At 39.6% G+C, this 22660-nt stretch overlaps 1 protein-coding gene across 2 annotated transcripts in view; it reads left to right on the forward strand.

Annotated features, from left to right (window-relative positions):
- Positions 1–22660, forward strand: part of LOC111573825 (ras-related protein Rab-26-like) — a 63273-nt gene that overhangs the window by 35626 nt on the left and 4987 nt on the right. For both annotated transcript variants that reach the window (XM_035951848.2, XM_035951849.2), the window contains 3 exons: positions 3000–3052; positions 18231–18296; positions 19752–19828. In XM_035951848.2, the coding sequence (XP_035807741.2) occupies positions 3000–3052; positions 18231–18296; positions 19752–19828 (196 nt within the window). The remainder of the gene's footprint in view (positions 1–2999; positions 3053–18230; positions 18297–19751; positions 19829–22660) is intronic.

The raw sequence follows: 22660 nt of genomic DNA on the forward strand, positions 1-22660 counted from the left end.
AGTTCTGTATATTTCACACACAAGCAGCAAATAGGTGTGACCACAGATTGTCTGTACACATTGACAACCATTCCATGACATCACCCATATGTTTTCCAAATGGCTGCTCTGAAGCTCAGTGTGGTGACTCCATCCATTTCCACCTTTGGGGTGGACATGGACTCTATATGTCACTCAAAGCAGCCATGTCTTTAAATATTCCTAATCTAAGGCCATAATGCAATTTGAATGGCTGAGGTATATAAAAAATTCAATTCCTAGCAAACCAAACCTTTACTGTAGGTTCTTCTGTTGCTCTCTTTCCCCACGTCCTGCAATTTTACAGTTTCATTTAGCAGACGCTTTTATCATAAAATGACGTACATTTTAGAGTAGATAACGCCTGTCTCTGCTGCTCTGATTAAAAATGAAGGCAAATAATATCTAAACTGCAAATAACTGATTTCTTTTATTCATTTTAGTCCACAAATAACTATTGAAGTTCACTTTTACATTTAAACATTATTAATTGAAAACAGCTAGAAAAGGTGTTATGGGTGGCAGAAAGGCATGCTTAAACTCACAAATTTAGCAGCAGTTGCAGCAGTTTATGATTGTCTGTGACCTGACTTCAACCCCCGAGTGATAACAAATAGCCAAAGAATGAGAAACACCTCCAGGACAAATCTAGAAGGGCTCAGCTTTATTACACAGCTGTCAGTCTGCATGATGCTCATCTCTCCTGGGAATTCCTGCTGCATTCCCTCACTGCCTCTCAGATACAGTAGGGATCGAAAGTTTGGGCACCCCAGGTAAAAATTAGGATTAATGTGCATAAAGAAGCCAAGGAAAGATGGAAAAATCTCCAAAAGGCATCAAATTACAGATAAGACATTCTTATAATATGTCAAAAAAAGTTAGACTTTATTTCCATCACTTACACTTTCAAAATAACAGAAAACACAATAATGGCGTCTGCAAAAGTTTGGGCACCCTGCAGAGTTAATACCTTGTACTGCCCCCTTTGGCAAGTATCACAGCTTGTAAACACTTTTTGTAGCCAGCTAAAAGTCTTTCAATTCTTGTTTGAGGTATCTTCACCCATTCTTCCTTACAAAAGTCTTCCAGTTCTTTCAGATTTCTGGGCTGTCTGTCACTCACTGCTCTTTTAAGGTCTATCTATAGATTTTCAATGATGTTGAAGTCAGGAGATTGTGAAGGCCATGGCAAAACCTTCAGTTTACGCCTCTTGATGTAATCCACCGTGGATTTTGAGGTATGTTTAGGATCATTATCCATTTGTAGAAGCCATCCTCTCTTTAACTTCAGCTTTTTCACAGATGGCATCAAGTTAGCGTCCAAAATTTGCTGAAATTTTATTGAATCCATTTTTCCTTCTACTCGTGAAATGTTCCCTGTGCCACTGGCTGCAATACAACGCCAAAGCATGATTGATCCACCCCCATGCTTAACAGTTGGACAGAGGTTCTTTTAATTAAATTCTGTGCCCTTTCTTCTCCAAACGTACCTTTGCTCATTGCGGCCAAAAAGTTCTCTTTTAACCTCATCGGTCCACAGAACTTGTTTCCAAAATGTATCAGGCTTGTCTATATGTTCATTTGCAAACTTCAAACGCTGATTTTTGTGGTGAGAATGTAGAAGAGGTTTTCTTCTGATGACTCTTCCATGAAGACCATATTTGTACAAGTATCTCTTTGTAGTCGAATAATGTACCGCAAATCCATTGTCTGCCAGATCTTTCTGGAGGGATCGTGCAGTCAAACGTGGGTTTTGACTTGCTTTTCTCACAATCCTGCAAGCTGTTCTGTCTGATATTTTTCTTGGTCTTCCAGATCTTGCTTTAACTTCCACTGTTCCTGATGACTGCCATTTCTTAATTACATTCCAAACAGAGGATATTGGCATCTGAAAACGCTTTGCTATCTTCTTATAGCCTTCTCCTGCTTTGTGAGCGTCAACTATTTTCAGTTTCAGTGTTCTAGACAACTGCTTAGAAGAACTCATTGTGCTGATTGTTGGGGCAAGGTCAGATGAGTCTGGGCATTTAAAACCTTTGAGATTGACATCACCTGGTCTTTCCAGATGATGATTGTGAACAATCTATGACACTGTCAGGTCTCAGCTTTCCCAAGGGGGCGGTGCATGCTATAAACTCTGCAGGGTGCCCAAACTTTTGCAGACACCATTATTGTGTTTTCTGTTATTTTGAAAGTGTAAATGATGGAAATAAAATCTAACTTTTTTTGACATATTATAAGAACGTCTTATCTGTATTTTGATGCCTTTTGGAGATTTTTCCATCTTTCCTTGGCTTCTTTATGCACATTAATACAAATTTTTACCTGGGGTGCCCAAACTTTCGATCCCCACTGTATGTGCACTGTCCAGAGTGACATAAACTGAAGCATTTCTGCTTGATAAAAGGCCCTTTGACATAAATGTTTATTTTTGAGTTGAAGATTTGACCACATTAAGTTTCTACTGTTAATTTTCTGTTCGTTTTTTTATTTGACTTATTTGACTTTGACTCATTTAGGTCATTTAAACAAACAGCATTGTAAAGAAATGGACAAACAGTGAAAAATATAACATTTGAATTGTTAAAAAACAAACAAATCAGGCATAGTTTTTGCTAATGAAAAAAATAATGTATTCTTGTTTGAAGCTGCGAAACGTATTGTTTATGGCAACCACATCAGTGAATTTTTTCAATATTCCTGGTGTATTCTGCATAAATTTCTGAATTGCAAGCCGTAAATTCTCTATTTAAAGGCTTAACTGTGGTGTGTATGAGTTCTGCTTGTATACAATGCAGATCTTAGTCATGCCAAGAGAACAAAATCCAATAAATCAGCCTTGTGCCCATCGTGAGAATGAGATCAGCTGCATTCATAATTTCATTTGGAAGTTGATCATCAAGGTTGAAGATTAAGTTAAACATTTACCAAGAGTTCTTTCCATCAACTGATTTTATAACTGTTCTTTGTTTTGTCTTTCAGCCCTTCTTTTGCTGTACGATGTCACCAACAGAACATCCTTTGACAACATAAAGGTAAGTCACTTCTTGTAGCTGTATGTTTTATTTATTAACAACTTTATTATAACATCATGATTTATTATTAGTGGTGGGACGCGATTAAAAAATTTAATCAAATTAATTACAGGCTTTGTAATTAATGAATCGCAATTAATTGCAGTTCTGTCAAATAGCAATATTTGACACAATAAGTGACGTTTTTCAATTCAAATAAAATTGTGGTTGACAGTTGAATCAATGAATAGACATATACGTGTTTATAATTTAAAATTTATTTTAAAAAAGGAAAATGGGACATATAGAAAAAGTGATTTTGATGACTTAAAGCCTGAATTTTGTTGTTTTTTCCACTGTATGGCACATAAAATCAGCATAAGTAGTTCAAGGGGCTTCAGGAAGTTGAAAAGCCACAGATTCATATTGTTTTCATCTTTTCTGGGTCTGATAAATGGTGTCATTTTGATGGTTCTTTTTTATAGGAAAATTAATTGTTATTTATGTAATTTTTTATAAACAAAAATTTTATAATTAAGTTATTAAAAGAGATGTTTTTGTTTAGGTTATTCCTCCTCCAAGGAGGCAGAGCCTCGACAAAGTAAAAACTTAAACCACAAAAATGTTTCATTTCTATTTATCTGCATTTTTCATTTGTCTGCTACATTCACAGATTACTACAAATCTAAGTGCAGTTATAGCGATTTTGTTCAACATTTTAAGACTTTCTGTAAACTCAAGCACTGTCTAGAAAAGTGGTCTATTGTGGGATGGCTACACCGTTAGCCGTTAGCATGACTCGTAGCTAACGTTAGCTCTGGTGCTAACAGCAACATGTTTTACATTGAGGTGCCGCCGTCGGCTTGAAGTGACGCAATGATCAGAAAACTCTTTGTTGTACAATTTGCACACAACCAGGCTTTTATCCAAGCTGCCATCAGGAAGATTTTCAAAAGAAAACCTTCTGTCCAACAAGCTCAATCTCATCTTCCTTCACTGTTCACCAGTGCCTGACTTCACTCAGTGCTTCCTGTGCTTCTTCTTCATGGCTATAAACAGACTTTAGGTTCATTACCGCTGGAGTGTTCATCACAGTTACCGGTGTGCCAGAAAAGAGGGAACAGAGGAGGGTGCAATTAATCGCGTTACTATTTTAATGCGTTATTTTCGCTGTAATTAATTAGTCGAAACTAACGCATTAAAGTCCCAGACCCTATTTATTATATAGTTTATGCCAATGTATTCCCAGCCGCTGAATGATTTCATGTTAGATCAAGCAACCTTGCACGTTTCCAAATATAACTTGACCAGAGATTGTTTTTCTTTCATGAACCTTTTAATCAAATGTCACTCGTTGTATGGTGATTTAAAGGGATTAATTTTTATTTCCTTGGCCCATCAGATCAATTTTATAAATCAAAAGGCTGCAGTCAGTTCATGGCCCCAGTTTTTCACTTTATTGTCACAAAAGGCTCTGTGATATTTCTTGCAGTAATCGTTGTTGAAGAATAACTGGATGGATGGTACAGCTTTGTGACGCTAAAATGTAGAGATTGATTGTCATTAGCATTGTGGTTAGCGGAAAAGCAAGCCATCTGAAGCTGTTTTCTCCCTGTTCGTCCATACATCCATAATCTATACATCGCTTAATCCTCATTAGGGTCGTGGGGGGTTTGATTGAGCCTATCCCAGCTGGCTTAGGGTGAAGGCAGGGAACACACAGGACAGGTCGGGAGTCTATAGCAGGGCTACATATAGAGACAAACATTCACACGTACGGACAATTTAGAATCACCAATTAACCTGAGGATGTCTTTGGACTGTGGGAGGAAACTGGAGTACCCAGAGAAAACCCACACATGCACATGGAGACCATGCAAAACCTATGCAGAACAATCCCAGGCCCAGGCCAGGATTTTTCTGCATACGTTTTGCATGGAAGTTGCAAGACTGTTTGACTGCCCATTAATCTATTTCTTCAGTGTTCCATTTCCACTGGCTACAAAGATGGTGCTGAATGTCCCTTTGCATGAGTGTTCTCATTCTTATTTAAGAAAGAAAATTCTGGCAGTCAGAGCCAGCAGTATGTGTCATAATAAATTAACCCATTTAAGCTTGAAGATCGTGTGGAAATCGTAGATGGCAAACAAAGAGAGTTCATGTATGTCATGTTATGCTCTCTGAAGCTATATCTTCTCTGCTCTTTGCTTTACTCTGCTCTGCTCTTTTGATTACCTACAACTTTATTAAACTGAAACGCAATTTAGTAAAGTTCTATTTTATTGGTTCCTTTAGGGGAAATTTGTCTTCTACATTTGACAAATCTCTACTACAACAGATTAACAGGCAGTCACTGAACTGTCTAAAGACCAGCCCAAGTTCTGAGGCCAATATCTTGGTCAATATTTATATTCCTACAAGGCTGTCTTTCTTAAAAAGTTTTGTCTAAGAACAGTCTTAAACAGTGCTGACCGCTTGACCCAACTGTGGCAAATGTTCAGCTTGTTGGCACAGACTGTTAGATGTTCATGCTTCATGCACTCAGAAAACAGAAGCTCTGAAAACAGATTAGATGATGAAGGATGAAACTGATAAGAATTACATGTGCACTCATGCAAAGGAAACCATTCATTGCTTATATTTTATTACCTACATAACCAGATCGACTCATGCACAGCTCATGATGCAATACATCTTGTAGAACATGGTTTACCAATCAAATTAAAGTCTAGTCTTATCCACTCAGGCATATTCTCTCAATTGATTTGGCTGATTAAAAGACAATGGCAAATCGCGACAAATTTCAAATTGCATAAGAGTTATGTAACAACTAGCCTCTAATGACTTTTTGTCATTGTATTTTACTTAAATGAGCTTTGTGACAACTTTACTGCTGAGATTACTCCCTTAGGTGTTGAACTGTTCAGTTTTAAATGTAATTCAATTTTAGCTGTGTCCACAAAGAGAAAGGCTCAAGTGAGATTTAAAAGTGGAAAAACAGACTAAACACCAAGGAACATCTTGGTGTTAGAGAAGGGGAAAAGGACATTTGAGCAGCACAGAGAGAGAGACATGAAAAGATACACAAGAGAGTATGTTCTCTTAATCAGTTAAAACACAATTCACATTTAAATCAATAATGAAAAAAGTCTGTTTTTGTCCCCTGTACTGAAATGAGAAAAAAATGTCTTTCATGATGTTAGGAACACAGGCTAAACAGCAACACTTTTCCATTTTAGAAATATGAAACTCGTCCCAATTTGGCACCTCTAAATGTCAAATAACTAGCTGTTAGGAAAATGCCAGCTTTTCAGAAACATCTATCTCACCCATTACTGTCCTTCATACTAGCTGCTGTGGGATGGACTAAACTCGTGCCAGCTGGTGTCACCTTGTCATCATACCCGCTGTTTCCCTCTGTGACTGGCAACACAAGGAGAGGCAATTTTCTGCTGCTTTAATTGACACTGGATGAAATAGGGCTCTTTCTTGGTACCAAAGGGCTTGTCAAAGGAATAAGAGGTTGTTTGTCACCTTTCTGTCTGAGAAACATAATATCCTCTTCTGCCCTGAAAGATCATTGAAGTAGGATAAATATTCCTTGAGTCGAGATGTGAACCACAGTTTGAGGAGAGAGAAATGGAGGAAGGGTGTTTGTAAGTACAGAAGGCAGACAAGGAGGACACTGATATGTTGGACAAGTAGCAACTCGGGGGAGGACGAGTGAGAAACTGTCAGCCATCTAAAACAAAGTACTACCCTCTCCCTGGTGAGGCGGTATAGACACAGAGGACCTTTAGCCTTTGTCTTCATGGTCAAACACAGATGGCTCCAGGCTCAGTTTTCCTTCCCTGTACTGTGCCCTCTAATTTCTTCAGTCTACTCCAGGGCTGGCATTACTGCATTAAAGCAACATTTACATTTTCACTCTACACACAATATAGAATCGCCACCTTATCACGGTGGAGGGGTTTGAGTGTCCCTGTGATCCTGGGAGCTATGTTGTTTGGGGCAATAGCCCCTGGTAGGGTCTGCCAAGGCAAGTTGGTCCTGGGGGAGGGACCAGACAAAGAACGATTCAGAAAACCCCAATGACAGCACACAGAAGGCAAGCCGCTACCTTGCCCGGACCAGGGAAACCGGGGCCTCTCCCTGGAGCCACGTCTGGGGGGGAGCTCGTCAGAGAGCACCTGGTAGCCGAGCCTTGGGGCCCCGTGGGGCGCGGTCCGGCACACCCTGAAAAAGTAACACGGGGTCGCCGCCCAGTGGGCCCACCACCCACCGGGCAGGAAATCAGGGTCGGGTGCTATGCCAACCAGGCAGTAGGTAGGAGCAGGCGTCTAGGCGTACCGCCCCCTGGTGGCGTAGACTAGCTCTGGGGACGTGGAACATCACCTCACTGGTGGGGAAGGAACCTGAGCTCGTGCAGGAGGTGGAGCGATACCGACTAGATATAGTTGGGCTCACCTCCACGCACAGCAAGGGTTCCGGAACCAGAATCCTGGAGAGGGGATGGACTCTCTCCTTTTCTGGAGTTGCCCAGGGTAAGAGGCGCCAGGGGGGTGTGGGGATACTCATGAGCCCCCGGCTGAGCGCCGCTTTGTTGGAGTTCTCCATGGAGAACGAGAGGGTTGCCTCTCTGCGACTTCGTGTTGCGGAGGGGAAAACTCTGACTGTTGTTTGTGCTTATGCACCGAACAGCAGTTCGGAGTACTCGGCCTTCTTGGAGTCTCTGGGTGGTGTCCTGGAAGGGGTACCACCTGGGGACTCCATAGTTCTCCTGGGGGACTTCAACACTTATGTGGCCAATGATGGAGAAACCTGGAGGGAGGTGATTGGGAGGAACGGCCTGCCCGATCTGAACTCGAGCGGTGTTCTGTTGTTGGACTTCTGTACTAGTCATGGACTGGCCATAACAAACACCATGTTCGAGCATAAGGTTGCTCATAAGTGTACTTGGTACCAGAGCACCTTAGGTCAAAAGTTGATGATCGACTTTATAGTCGTATCATCAGACCTGCGGCCGTATGTCTTGGACACTCGGGTGAAGAGAGGTGCAGAGCTGTCAACTGATCACCACCTGGTGGTGAGTTGGATCTGGTGGCGGGAAAGGCTGCCAGACAGACCTGGTAAACCCAAACGTGTAGTGAGCAGAAGCGTTCTGCTATCTGCATTTCACGTAGATAGCTATCTGCTATCTACGTGAAATGCGTAGACAATGGCAGGCTTGTACCTCTAATATATATCCAGAGAGTCGGACAACTTGGCTGATAATCAAAGTTTTGTTTTGTTTTGTTTTGTTTTTAATCATGATGCTAGATGAAAAGGGTAAGGGATCCCCACAGCACCATGAATATATGTGTCACATTTCATGGGAATATATAAAGTAGCCATAATTAGGATTTATTCTTTAGGAACCACAAATATCTGTGCTTTATTTCCTCTTAATTAATCCTGTAGTTATTTTGATCTCTTAGCCTGGAACAAAGTGATGGAGTAAGCAACCTAGCCATCTCCAGGACCATGCTGCTAGCATGGTTAAAAAACACTGCATACCTTCCACCTGATGGAACCACAACCTGAGAACAGAAAACGAGCCTGTTGCAAATTTGACTTGACAATTTTCCATTCAAACAAATGAAAGCTATTCACAACATGGCTTGGTACAAATCATTATCTCCACTGTTGCTTTTCCTGTGTCTCCCATGTGTGTCTCACAAGTGGCTAATGTTGAGTCCATTTTCACAGGAGGTATTTTGAAATCTCACAGTCGGAAAAGCAACCATAAACGGTAAAACTAATGATGGGGGACGTTCATTGAGATGCTTCAGTTATGATTTTTTCCTTGTGTTTCGTTTCACTCATATATTGGTGCAGCTTCTCCACACAAATTTATTATTTGACTGTTTATACTGTTCATAATCTACTAGTGATACATTTTGAGTTATCTTTGAGGGCATATATTAAATCTTTCCCTGCCCTGCTCACGCCCTTCTTACCTTCACCACAGCCAGTGTGTGTTACAGTGAGGAGATATGTCAATGGCAAGCTGCAGATGCCTGCTGGCACACCACTGCCTAACGAGCATTAGCTCATGTTAATAACACTAATGGTGATAAATGCCACTCCGAAGGAAAGGGAGAAAGCATTCTTTTGTAATGCACCCTCAGTTTCCACTCCCCTCTGCTTTGTATCACGGTCCCCAGTGAGGACACAAATAGTCAGGCAAAACATTAATGTCAAATCAGCGGTCTATCGTTGTTGGAAAAAAGACTTAACACTGAGGCAAGAGACACAGGCAAAACAGTTCATCTTATGTTCTGACATGCTGCACCTGAAGTATGTAGTTGCTTTCATTTGGAGGGTGTAATTGTGCTTTAAGTGGTTTGAATGTAAAAGTGGAATTTAAATGTCCATAGATGGATTATTTTCATTTACTTCATCCATTTCAAGCTCAGGGCTACATCAGAGACAGCTGGAATCACTCAGGTGTTTCTTCTAGTCTGTTACAGCCCAGCACACGAATCTGTTGTTTGTTTGAATAGTACACAATGGCTGGTAGTCTAGGCCATTATTGTTGCAGAAATACACAAGCCATTTAGTATTGTGATGAATGTCTTCTTGTCTGAAGTAGAGCTTCAGGGGGACTATGAAAGTCCATTTAGCCTCTGCAGGATTAGGGTTAGCTGACTGATGACTGAGGAGATTTACTGTGAACAATAAGATCAGGGACTAAGCTGTGATGCTGGCAAGATGTTCAGTCTTAAGTCTTCAGCAGAAAAAGCATGATTTGTCTTAAAATAGCTTAAATGGCAAAATCATTGTCCTGTGACTTTGTTTTACCATCACAGTTTCAGGAGGTCAGGACAGATTGGCCAGCAAAGCATGTGCCTTTTAGGTAGGATGCCATTGCTGGTCAAGTCTTTACTAGTTACTCTGAAATGATCCAAATAGCTACTGGGCCTCAAATCAACCAAACTTTAAAGCTGCATCAAAAGATTTTTTGGCCTCTTGGGAGCAGCGCAACAACATGTAAGCATGAAACTGAACATTAGCAGCGTTTAAAGTCAGTCCAGTGAGTTTATCCAGAAAGAGTGGCTTATTAACATGAAAAAATTCAAAGGAGCAACATTACCATTCATTTCAAGTTGTGCTTTGGCAAGCTGATAAATGAAAGTTCACTCACCTTTGCCTCGGTTAGTCACTGTTTGTATATGTCAGTTTGGTGCCTGGCAGACAGCACGTGTGGGTTTATCAGAGCTTTTTCAGTAAGAACAGCTGTCTGCTCTGACTGGAAATAACACTGATGATCTCTGTTAGATGGCAGTAACAATAAAGTTGCACATAACTCCAAAAATGACACTGAAAGACTTAAACTTGCTCCATAGAGCTGAGGAGAATGTGTTCTTTCTGTATGTCTCCTTCAAATTAGGCATTTCAGCATTTATTAATGTGAACATTTTGATACGAGGCAACTATAGGGGGCATCAAGTCAGAGAGTGTTTATGGTTCATTTTTGAAGGTAATGGCAAAAAACATATTTCCCTTTTTATTTGTTGTCCAGTCATTCTGTTCTTAACCTGTTATGTACCTTCATTTTAGTTAGCAATCAAAAATACTGTATATAAATCCCTACAGCGTTCGGATGACATTATAATCCATCTGCAATTAGTCATTGATCCAGAAGAGTAAGTCTCATAAGGCACAAGCTTATCTGTGCAAATCAGTGGCTCTATCCTGGATGAGAATATGTTCTCTGTAAATATAATGTGCTTCTTATTTAACAATCTTGGCTTGATGCTGATTTTTAAATGATGTATTATGTGTAGCTGCACTTGCTTCCAAATAAATGCATCTGTTTGCATGTGCTGATCTCCAAATGTTTAATTATGCTTATGTGTCTGTATTGTAGAAATACAATGAAAGCAATGAGGGAGATGAAACTTTCATCTCTGTCATGCATTCATTGAATGCACATCCTCTTTGTTTGGAGCACAAGTGTCTTGTGTTTAAACTAACTATATAAACCATCACATTATCAAATGAATATTTAGTAGTCCGGTTGGCCACTCTAAGAGCTGAATACTGTGCTCCTGCAGCCAAGTTCTACTGGCACTGGATGTGGTGGCAAGGGGCATTATTTTGTTGAAACATTCCCTTTGGACCTCGACGGAACAATGCACGGGCAGAAGGGAGCATGTGGGTTTGGAGAATGGCACAATACTTTGCAGAGTTCAATGTGCCATCACAGACAATGAGATGAGCAACACCAGCAGCACTCATGCATCCCCAAACCATGATACTTCCTCCACCATGCTCAACCGTAGGTACTGTACATGCTGGAGATAATGCTTTGCTTGGTCTTCTGTGTATCCTCACATTAGCAGGAGGAAGATAAAGCTAGAAACTGGACTCATCTGACCACAGAATGTTCTTCCAATTCCTGACTGTCCAATTCAATTCAATTTTATTTATATAGCGCCAACTACAAGTCAAATTGTCTCAAGACGCTTTACAGAACCCATATGCCTGACCCCCTGAGCAAGTCCCAAGGTGACAGTGGCAAGGAAAACACCCTTTTAACAGGGAAGAAAACCTTGAGCAGTACTTGTGTGCTTGGTCCAACGACGCCAGGCTAACCTCTGTCTCTCATTGATGAGGGGCTTCTTGACAACCTTGTAGGACCTTAAGCCATGATCTAAAAGTCGGCCATTTACAGTGTGGGTGGAACACTGGACACCAGTTTGGTTTGACCACTGCTGCTGAAGCTCCTGTGTCATTTGACCGTTTTCCCAGCACATGCGGATCAGGATGTGGTCATTTCTTCCTGAAGAATCCCTTGGATGCCCAGATCTTGGTTTGTCTTCCAAGCTGCTGGTTTGTCTGTATTTCTGCAGAGTGCATCCAAGTGCTGAAGGACTGCATCTGCACTTCCTGGCTGTCTGGCAGCAGCTGTACCCTTCCTGGCTGAGAATCTGTATATTCAGGCGTGTTTCCTGTGTTAGTTTCCTTGTTTTAGCCATTTTTGTCTCTGAAGAACTTTCAAATGTGCTGGCTTTATATAGGCACCAAGCACGGTAGCAAAAATTGTGTCTTTTAATAAAAAGCATGACCTTCATTAGTGGATCACTGGAACCAAAATGACCCGATACGCAAAATTTCTTATGTATTTTTATGGAACCATTAAATTTTAAGTTTTTAATGGCTTTTTTAGGATTTGCTTAGTATTTTGGCTGTGACTGTACTAAAAGAAATTGCACTTGAAGAGCTAAGAGTGATTGCTACTGCAATATTTCACAAATGCATGGGGTGTCTGAAAACTTTTTTCCACCGCTGTATATGAGTCATCAAAACATTTTCTACATGGGTCCTTTTGTCTGTTAATTACAGCAACTATTGACAGTACGGTTTCAGGCAATATAACAAGAGCTGTTCTGCTTTTTTTGCAGATACAATGCCGCTGTTTTCTTCCCAGTTATTTTTTTGTGTACACAGCTGTTTTTGCCTAACGTCTCACAAGTTACACAGTTGGTCAAATAAATATATTATTCTTTATTTTCATACAAAACCCAGTACATAAATAAAAGCTCTGTCATTTTTGTTTCACACAGTCTCTTTTGTCTTTTTAGAGTGTGTTATCTCCATGTGGCAAGAGTGAAGACAGGGCATTATTGTTGTTGTGGTTCCTCTGGCATTTAATTACATTCTTGCTATCCTGTTATCTTCCACAGAGAGGTACCTTATAGTGTTTGTTTGAGAAAGACTAGAAGTGGATTTTCATTGTATATATGATAGTAATAATAGTAAGTGAAAGTGGCTTTATGTGAATTTGTCAGTATATGAAATGTGAAACACTATTTCTTCAGTCTGACAACAAAAACAAAAATTATTTTTTGATCATAAAACAATCCATAACCTGTAACACAGCAAGTTCTGTGGATTATCCGGAATAATTTTAATACTGTTGCTGGGACAGCTTGTTGCTCTTGTTTTGCAAGTTGGCTTCAAGCACCACACAAAAAAAAAAAATTATCCATTTGTCTATTTTATTGGGATAGTGTCTTAGCCTAACTCTAATATCTGGAAATCCCTGCAAAGAAAAACCAAAGTATATGCAGGACTAGGAGACACTATTAGAGACATTCCCTTTGTGGCACTATTTTGTTTGTATCACCTTCTGAAAAGGAACATAATCGTAGTAATTGTAAGAAATTACCTTTATATGCATTGCTTCTTTGTTCACTAACATAGATGTTGTAAGAGCTGATTATAGGAAAGAAATGCAGGCTGAAAGTACTGTAAGCTACAGTATATTAAAATTAATGCAATATGTACAAATAAGTAAATACCTGTTGAAGCTCTGCTTGACAGAACCAGATCACTTAAGTAAAGTGCTGCACTGTAGATGTTTGATGCCTCCTGCTTTCAGTACATGTTAGCATACCATGGGTTATTGTACTAGAATCCATTTGGTGTCTCTTGTCTGTTAACTGGCCTGCAGCATGTCAAGGCATATGTACTGAATCTAAGATGTTCAGTCCATAACAACATAAGTAAAGGTATAGGCTTAGAGTCTTCCCACACAAAGTGCCTTCATGTCAATATCTCAAACTCAGCTAAGTCTAGGCTTGAGGTGTGTCTTTCTACACTTGTCTACACTTGTCTTCTTTCTTATTGTTTTATCTTGGCCTTTCACCAATAACCTAAACAATGCTGAATATGCTTTATGTGAAAAATGTTTCTTTCTCATAAGAATAGCAGCTCCTTTGCACTTAAAAAGCAGATTTTCAAATGATGATTTGTGTTCAAGGACTGACAAGACATCAGTCTGGCTGGCAGGAAAGCACCGAGGCCCAAACCCCCTTCTGACACAAAGTACATGTCTCTAGAGAAAACATAAAAAGACACAGATGTCATAAAGTATATCATGATAATGAGGACTGTGTATTTGCATATACAATCTCAAAAACTCCCACACACATAACTGGGGAATGTTTGCATCTAATTATTGCCCCCATGACTCAATCTCTTATAATGAAAATCTAGCCAAGTGGTACATTTGCAGGTTAATGATTTTTGTTCTTTTTCCATTGCAGCTTTGAGACCTTTCACCTCCTTTGCAATAAATCTGCATTTTACTGGCAGTTGGCATTTTGCACACTCTGTATCATCCCCTTCATAATATATTGAGAACCTTACATTATTGATTTTGTCTTTTATATTCACGCATTTGTAATTTGGAGAAATGCATATTCGTTTAGTTGGTCAGTCTTATAGCATTCAGCATGGTTAGTGAGCTGATTTCCATTCCTCCTTGATTAGACCATTTGTCACTTTATGCAACATGTCATTAGTCTTTAACGTCCGATTTTCTTATTGTGACACTGGGCTGCATGTAAATTTCACACACAAGATTCACATGTATGTAGTAATATGAAAAGAAAAGACTGCTGAGTCACTTATAGGTCATATTAAGCAGGTCACTGGTCACACATTTAGAAAACAAGCAAAATAAAACAAAAAATATAAGCAGTTAACCCTGGGCCCAAATGGAAATAATAAGTTGCGCTTAATTTCTTTATAGTGTGTAATTCCTACAGTTGTATGTAGTTAAATTCAGCATCATACAGTTATGGTATAGTGCTTCATATAAAAACTTTTTTGTCATTTATGTAACTCATACATTAACACTCAGATGTGTTCATGTGCTTACTGTACTTGTAGTTTGAGAACTAGCCAAGATCTTTTACTTGCCGCAAGGGGAGATAGAGACTGCATGCCCTGCTGCTACAGTCTTCCTTCTCCGAAGAGTCTGTGTCTCTCCTGTGTCTTTTATTTGTTTCAACCAGTCATGTAAACATAGGGGCGGCATCACGCATCAGCATAAGATATGTTAACAGAGAAAGTGTCACTTGCATTATCTTATATAGAACGGGTCAACCCTGTTCTCAGTTTCTACTGTGAGTACATACAGATTACAGTTTAAAATGTACATGTAGTTCTAAACAAAAAGTGCTTGCATATGCATAGAGATTCCTTTACAGTCACTCAATGATAACCCCAATGAACGCAAGCATAATTCTTCTAACAGTATGGAATCTCCAAAACAGGCTGACATGAAACCTTACAGCTGTTATACAGTGCAGAACATAACAAGAACAAGTTGACTTTGCTCATTAATATTATCTCCTGTACATACTTTATGAGTATAAAATAATAAGTTTGGCAAATATTAATTAACAAATGCAGTTGAAGCATCTCTGACTCTTCAGCAAGCAGCCACTCCTCCCCACATCGTCACCAGAAGTCTACAAGACAATTCTTAAACAAAAGTAATCTACTTCCAATATGTTTAATAATACACACAACTTTTTGATGTAAATCAGGGGCTCATCAGAAATTGAAGAAACCTGACTTCGAATCTGGTATGATTCTTAGCTTTATGATGTTTGGGACAGAAAAGTCCTCAGGTTCATTATTGTGGTCTGGCAACTGTTTTTTACATTGTCAGCAACTAGCCTTAGCTTTGCTGGTAATGTTTATCTACAGTGTTAAACTCTCACTACTTTCAGAAAGTGCTTCACAGATCCGTTATTCTCCATTATCCATGTACATTTATTAGCAGGGTTCACTGATAGGTTGAATTCAGTCAGTGAATCTGACGCTAAATCTTACACTGAAATTAAATATCTTGTTGGCCAAATCATTACTTTGTTCTCTTACTAGATTTTAAATTTTGAAATCGGTCAGATTGTGACTAGTTTGATTGAACATTCTTAGAATAAATAAAGTGACAGTTGTGGTCTTGTTTTTATTCGTATAGCACACATAGTTGCTTGTGACAAAAATGCACCCAGGAAACACTCACAGGGCACTTAATCACTTAATCATTATCGATTACAGACTCCCCTAAGCCACGCCACAACATAAACAGTGTTAAATGATAACTTCCAGACAATCACAAATAAAGTAATTGTGAATATGCAATGACCAACCGAATCCCAGACCATCAGCTGACCCGGTTGGTCTAGTGTCTGGAGTAGTCCACAGCTCTGTTTTCTCCTCTCAGTGACAACAAAAGAAAAACAGAAACAAGGCAACATAAGAAGTACCCTCACATACCTCCGTCAGTGACAACTTTTCTTGCCAGTGTTGTGACGTAGCCACCAGCAGCCGTCTGTCTGTTTGATTTTATATTTTCTCTCTTCCCTCATACAGTTCCTTTGGTCTTTCCATAGCCAGGGGCTGGCTCCAAAAAGCTCTGGCTCCATAGACCCCAATTCATCACGGGAAAAACTAAAATTTGACGGACTGCTTTTCTACGGCTCAGGATTTTTTTTTCCTTTTATGGTCAAAACGAGAGATCAGGTGGCCGATCTTAAAATAAATCAATACTGAATTTTATATAGAGCCTTAAAGTTTTGCGAAGGCAAGGGGCGTGGCTACTTGACTGACGGTCTGGTCTGGAATGACTGACAGGTCCTATGGAGGAAGCAGCCGAGACACTCATTCACCATAAACTCTGCTCTGTTGGATTAACTCTGATATGATCACTGTTGGTTCATTTATCGGTGAAGCAGCACAACATTTTCCACAGACAGTTTTTCTGCCTGTTGGCTTGTTTCAGCCAGTTTTCTACCTTCGGCTGATTCTACCAGCAGACACTGAAAGGACTGATAGTTCGGTAAGTGTTTATTTTCTTAACGGTGCCGGTTTTACTGCACTTTATAAACACCTGTAGTGTCAGATATAATGTGTGCCATGCACTCCAGATGTTGGTGGAGTTTATTTCTGTGTGTATTGTCCAGAGAAGAGTGCATGCAGGTGAGTAGGGAGAACAAGAGGGCGAATGAACAGGGAGAGAGAGACAGGAGGGAGGCAAAGAGACAGACAGGTCAAAACAGATAAACAGATGAGGAATGAAATGAGAAAGAAGGAAAAAGAGGGAAAAGGAGGAAGGGCAGGAGCTAGGGCAGGGATCATGACAGAGTAAGGCCATGCAGTGCTAATTACGTGAGTCTGTAGAGGGCTTGCATCCTTCTGTTGGATTGAAGCCGACTGAGGAAAGGCACAGAGTTCTAGAGGTCGGATTTGACTACAGCAGGGAATTAAGACAGGCTGGGGCTGGAAGAAGGTTTTAAACATGGTGGATTAGTTCCATATTGCACTGAGATGCAATATGGAATTTGTCACTAAGATTGTGATGTATTTTTTTGCACCTTCAGAATTTAGTGGGGACAGCAAAAGACACAATGGAAGTTGTGGTTCAAGAAAAAAAATAAATTCTCTGCTATTTCAGTCTTATTTCAGTATTTATCAGCATAGCATTCATGATACCAAAAAAACACACACTGAGTATTCGCAATAAATACTTCAACTGACACATGCTGACACACACAGGCGGCAGTGTCAATGCATTGCATCTCTTATCTCGTGTTACTTGACCTCTGGCTGGAGGTGACCCTATTGATATCCCTTTACGAACAGCAAGTCATCACCTGAATTAATTGCGGAGGAGCGGTCAGGGGTAAAACAGCTCTGGAGCAGTGCTGCTAAAAAATGGTGTATTGATCACCAGCCTGTCAGAAACCTTAGTGTGGAGTAAATCACTGTGGATACAATTAGGCTTTGCCCTGAAACGAGGGATATTATTTTAGCAAGAAATTTTGCCGGTGTTCTTGCGAGCTAATGAATTGCTTATTAACAGTGAATGGATGGTTCAGTTGCTGTCAGAGCTCATATAGTCAGAAGCTGGTTGTTCCACTGCAAGGCTTTATCTGTCCCGTGTACATGCTCTCGTTAAAACAGAATGCACCAGACAGTGTTGATTAAACTTATGATGATATTTGCTACAGTAACTCTCACAGCATTCCTCCTCCTTGCATGATCTCCCTTGCTTTAATACTCTTTATCCCTTTGCCCTTGCCTTAATTTGTGTCTCATCTTGCTGCAAATTTTTCTTTCTTTACACATATTCATCATCTAAAAGCTACAGTCATTCTCCATTTCCTCCTCCTTTTCATGTTATTAGATTTAATGTTCAAGTCCCAGACAAGATTTTTTTTTCTAATATGTGTATGGCACATTTCATCTTGTCCCTTTCACCAAATTGTTAGTTTTTAGATTTTTAAATTGATGATGTTCTTCTGTTTGTGTTACAGCTGCATGTCCTCTTTCTTCCTTGTCTTGTGTTTACCAGGCCTGGCTGACTGAGATCCATGGATATGCCCAACAGGATGTGGTGCTCATGCTGCTTGGAAACAAGGTAAGGCACTGAAATTTGTCACTAGCAAAGATGTTAAAAATGCTTAAGTTTTTTTTTTTTATTCTTAGTTTACTTGCTACTGTTGCTAATATTTTACTACTTTATTTAGGCAAAGTTCCTGTGTAGCAGCTTCCTGTTAGGAAACAATTAAACAGAGCTGAATGTAAAGAAAAAGTTCAGTTTTTCTTTAAATGTTAAGTTTTATGAAATCCTCCAGTCAAGTGTCTACTAATATCTGTCAATCTAATTATCAAATATTAGTGGATTACATTTTTTCTGCCATTTGTATTCTCCCTCTCAGCAAAGAACAGATGTCTCTGCCTGAGTTCTGTCTACTTTCAGTCCCTCTACACTGTATGTCAGCCATTAATTAGCATCCTTAAGAGCCAATCTTTACTCATTATCTGCTATCAAAATTTAAAAAAAAAAAAAAAAAAAATGGTTGAATATGAGCTGTGGGCAAAAAGTATGCAAATTTCAGAATGTGGATGTGTGTTGTAGACTTTACTAATGATACAGCTTAAGGCTGGTACATGTGACATTGTTTTTCTGTTTTACCAGGCTGATGCCACTCATGACAGAGTGGTAAAGAGAGAGGATGGTGAAAGACTTGCTAAGTTATATAACTGAGTAGTTGAGAAATTATAGATCAAACTGCATGCAACATAATCCAAAGTTGTTTTAAAATCTTGGTTTCTGAATGTGATGAGTTAGGGCAGAATTACTTTTAATATAATTTTCCCTAGGATTTTATATGACTGGATTTTTATGGAAGGTGAGAGGATTATGAAAGGTGTAATGATCTAGAGATCAATTTTCATTGACACTCTTGCTCTTTATTTTCTGTTTTGTTTCTGATGTGCAGAATATGTATTACTTACACACAAAAAAGCTAAATCAGAAAAAGGCTGATATATTTGTAGATAATAAACATTTGATAATCAGTATTTGCACCATAGATTAGTGCCTAATTGGTTGTCATCTATAAATGTTGTATGAACTTCTGCTACATAACATTTATTCACCTTGTCAGTAATTACCAGTTTTGTTGCCATTGGTTCTATGATGAACTTTAATGTGGTTGAAAATCCTATCACCACATCACAACACGGCTCACAAAGCAAACACTAAACAGCCAAAGATGTTTTCCAAGTGTAGGAACAACAAAGCGGCACTAACTAACTTAAGGCTAAGCGCGGAAGGAAAAAGTATCATTAGTTATCAACTCTTGGTTGACATAAATTTCTGCAGAGGGAAAACACAAGGACAAATTTATCACTAATGGAAGTATCTGGACTAAACTGGTGAATAGAACAACTATGATGGTGTGAAGCATGTATACATCCAACAGACAAACTTTTTTTAGTATAACCCTGTCAAAAAGTGTCAAATTTTCATACATACCTGTATTGATAGGGGTATCAGGGTGAATTACTATCATTATCTTGACTGCAGGAATTTGGAGTTCCCTTCATGGAGACCAGTGCCAGGTCAGGTCTCAATGCAGAGCTGGCTTTTACTGCTGTGGCCAAGTGAGTATTATTCTCTCTGCATATATTTGTGTTGGTCATGGTTTGTCATTTTAATATGATATTCTGTTTTTTTATATGACAGTATAAAGACAGGGCTGTAGTCTAATGTCAAAAAGTAAGTTTGCTGGTCATTCAAGTGTATATTTGAAATTTGAAATATTTTACAAAAAAAGAATCTTAACTGAAGATTCACTGAGTACATTTTATAGTCCTTTAAGCTGATCCTCACATTGAAAGTTGAGGCTGAAAATTAGGAACCTTGACCTTTTTTTTTTTTGAAAACAAATAAATGCAATATTTTGACACACCGTACAGTAACAGCACTAAGTGTTTCCATGTGTTATATCTCTAAAGTAATACCTTAGACCAGGGGTGTCAAACATCCGGCCCACGGGCCGGTACCGGCCCGCCATGGGGTCCAATCTGGCCCGTGGAATAAATCTACAATATGAATAAATACCTAAAAATTATGAACTACATTTTTGATAAAACTGCAGTTCCCATATTGTCTGCTAGGGGCGCTCTGTTTTATTCAGAGTAGACAACATGACACAACACTGTGACTCAAAACTTACAGCAGATGGCAGCAATACGGAATCCGGGTCTGTAAGCGGCATTTTGTCTATTGGAATTTTACCTGCTTTTCTGCTGGCCCTGACACACTCATCAGCAAGATGTCTTTGTCAAAAAGGAGAGAAGTGGACATCGAGTGTAGACTTTTCCAAGAAAAATGGACCAATTCCTATTTGTTCACTGAGGTGATTGACAAACCTGTGTGCCTGGTGTGTAATGCAGCAAGTTTCGGTGCTCAAGGAATTTAATCTTCGGCACCACTATGAGACTCGGCATGGCGAAAAATACAACTTGCAAGGAGAACTGAGAAGACAGAAGATAAATGAATTGTTAGTGGGTTTGAGGAAACAGCAGTCTGTTTTCACCCAGAGCCATGAGGTCAGTGATGCTGCAGTGAAAGCCAGCTACCTAATTGCTAGCAAAATAGCATTAGCATCAGAGTCTCTGACGGGGAGTTTGTTAAAAGTTGCATGCTGAAGGCTGCAGAAATCGTGTGTCCTGAGAAGCGACAAGCTTTTGCCAACATTAGCCTGACGAGGAATACTGTGGCAGAAGGGATTTCAGAACTATCGACGGATTTGGACAACCAAACCAACGCAAAGTGGAGTCATTTGTGGCATTTTCTGTTGTAATTGATGAGAGCACTGATAATACGGATATCGCTCAACTGGCCATATTCATTCGTGGAGTTGATGAGACTTTGACTGTCACAGAGGTTTCCTGAGTTGGTGCCTATGTTAGACACCACAACAGCCGAGGACATTTTCTGCGCTCTCGTTGGTGCGCTGGACAGGGTTGGAGTGGACTGGTCCCGCGCTGTCAGTCTGGCTACAGATGGTGCGCCATCAATGATCGGGAAAAAGGCGGGTGTTGTGGCAAAGTTTAAAGACAAAGTACAAGCCGCAGATGGAGGGGGTTGTTTTTGGACATTCCACTGTATTTTGCATCAGGAGGCATTGTGCTGTAAGTCGTTAAAAATGGATCACGTCATGGAGGTGGTTGTCCGAACAGCCAGAGGTGTGAATCATCGTCAGTTTGACTGCCTTCTCAGTGACAAATAAGATGGCTAAGCCGAGGTGTTGTGCTAAAGCGCTTCTTCGATCTTCGTGAGGACGTCGGACAGTTCATGGAGAAAAAAGGTGAACTTGTTGTGGAATTACAAAGCCCATAATGGCTGCGGGACCTTGCATTTATGGTTGATATTACAGAGCACTTGAATAACCTGAACAAAATGTTACAAGGGCGCAAAAAAATTGTCACCCAGTATTATGACAACATACGTGCATTCAAGTTGACGCTCACATTGTGGGAGACGCAGCTTGCAAGTGGTGACACTGCTCATTTCCCCTGTCTTAGAGATGTATGTGCAGCCAGCATCAATGCTGACATGAGACAGTACAAAGACAAGATTACGGGATTGCTGTGGGAGTTTGAGAAACGATTTCGGGTCTTTAGCGAACTCGAGACAGAATTCACCGTTTTTCACTCACCATTCACAGTAAAAGCTTCCGATGTGCCCTCCGACATGCAACTTGAAATAATTGATTTGCAGTGTGATGTAGAACTGAAGGACAAATTTGCCTCTGTGGGCTTGGAAACATTTTATCAGCATCTCCTTCCAGGCTACGCTAAATTAACAGCACTGGCTGCAAAAGTGTTGTGCATGTTTGGGAGGACCTATCTTTGCGAGGAAGTTTTCTCAGTAATGAACATTAATAAAACAAAGCTGCGCACAAAGCTCACACATAAGCACTTCACTGACATTTTGAAATTGGCTGCTACTCACAACATGATGCCTGATATTGATGCACTTGTGCAGGCTAAAAGATGTCAAGTTTCAGGAGCAAATACAAAGCAGGAATAAATCCTGTAAAATGCTGTTTTAAACACTGTTTGCACAATGAAAAAAACAGTTACTAAATGAAAACTTGCTCTAGTAAATACTGTGAAATTCAGTCTTAGTCAACAGATTCACTACAAAAGTGTTTGGTTGAGTGGAATATTATTTCTAATGTGTGCCATCCATGTTATGTATTTAGTTTTTTATGTATACATTTTATACATAAACAAGGCAGGTGACTACTTTATTTTCTTAATTATCTGTATGAAATAGCTGCTACTTAAGATTTAAAGGTGTGCAGAGTTAATTTAGGTGTTCAAAATTACTTTCCAGATGTGGAAAATGGACTTCAAAAAATTTCAATATTTTGATGAGTTAGATTTTCTTAAAATTCCAGGACTATGTTTTTAAGTTCCACA

The sequence above is a fragment of the Amphiprion ocellaris genome, chromosome 19, assembly GCF_022539595.1.
Source record: "Amphiprion ocellaris isolate individual 3 ecotype Okinawa chromosome 19, ASM2253959v1, whole genome shotgun sequence".
NCBI lineage: Eukaryota > Metazoa > Chordata > Actinopteri > Pomacentridae > Amphiprion > Amphiprion ocellaris.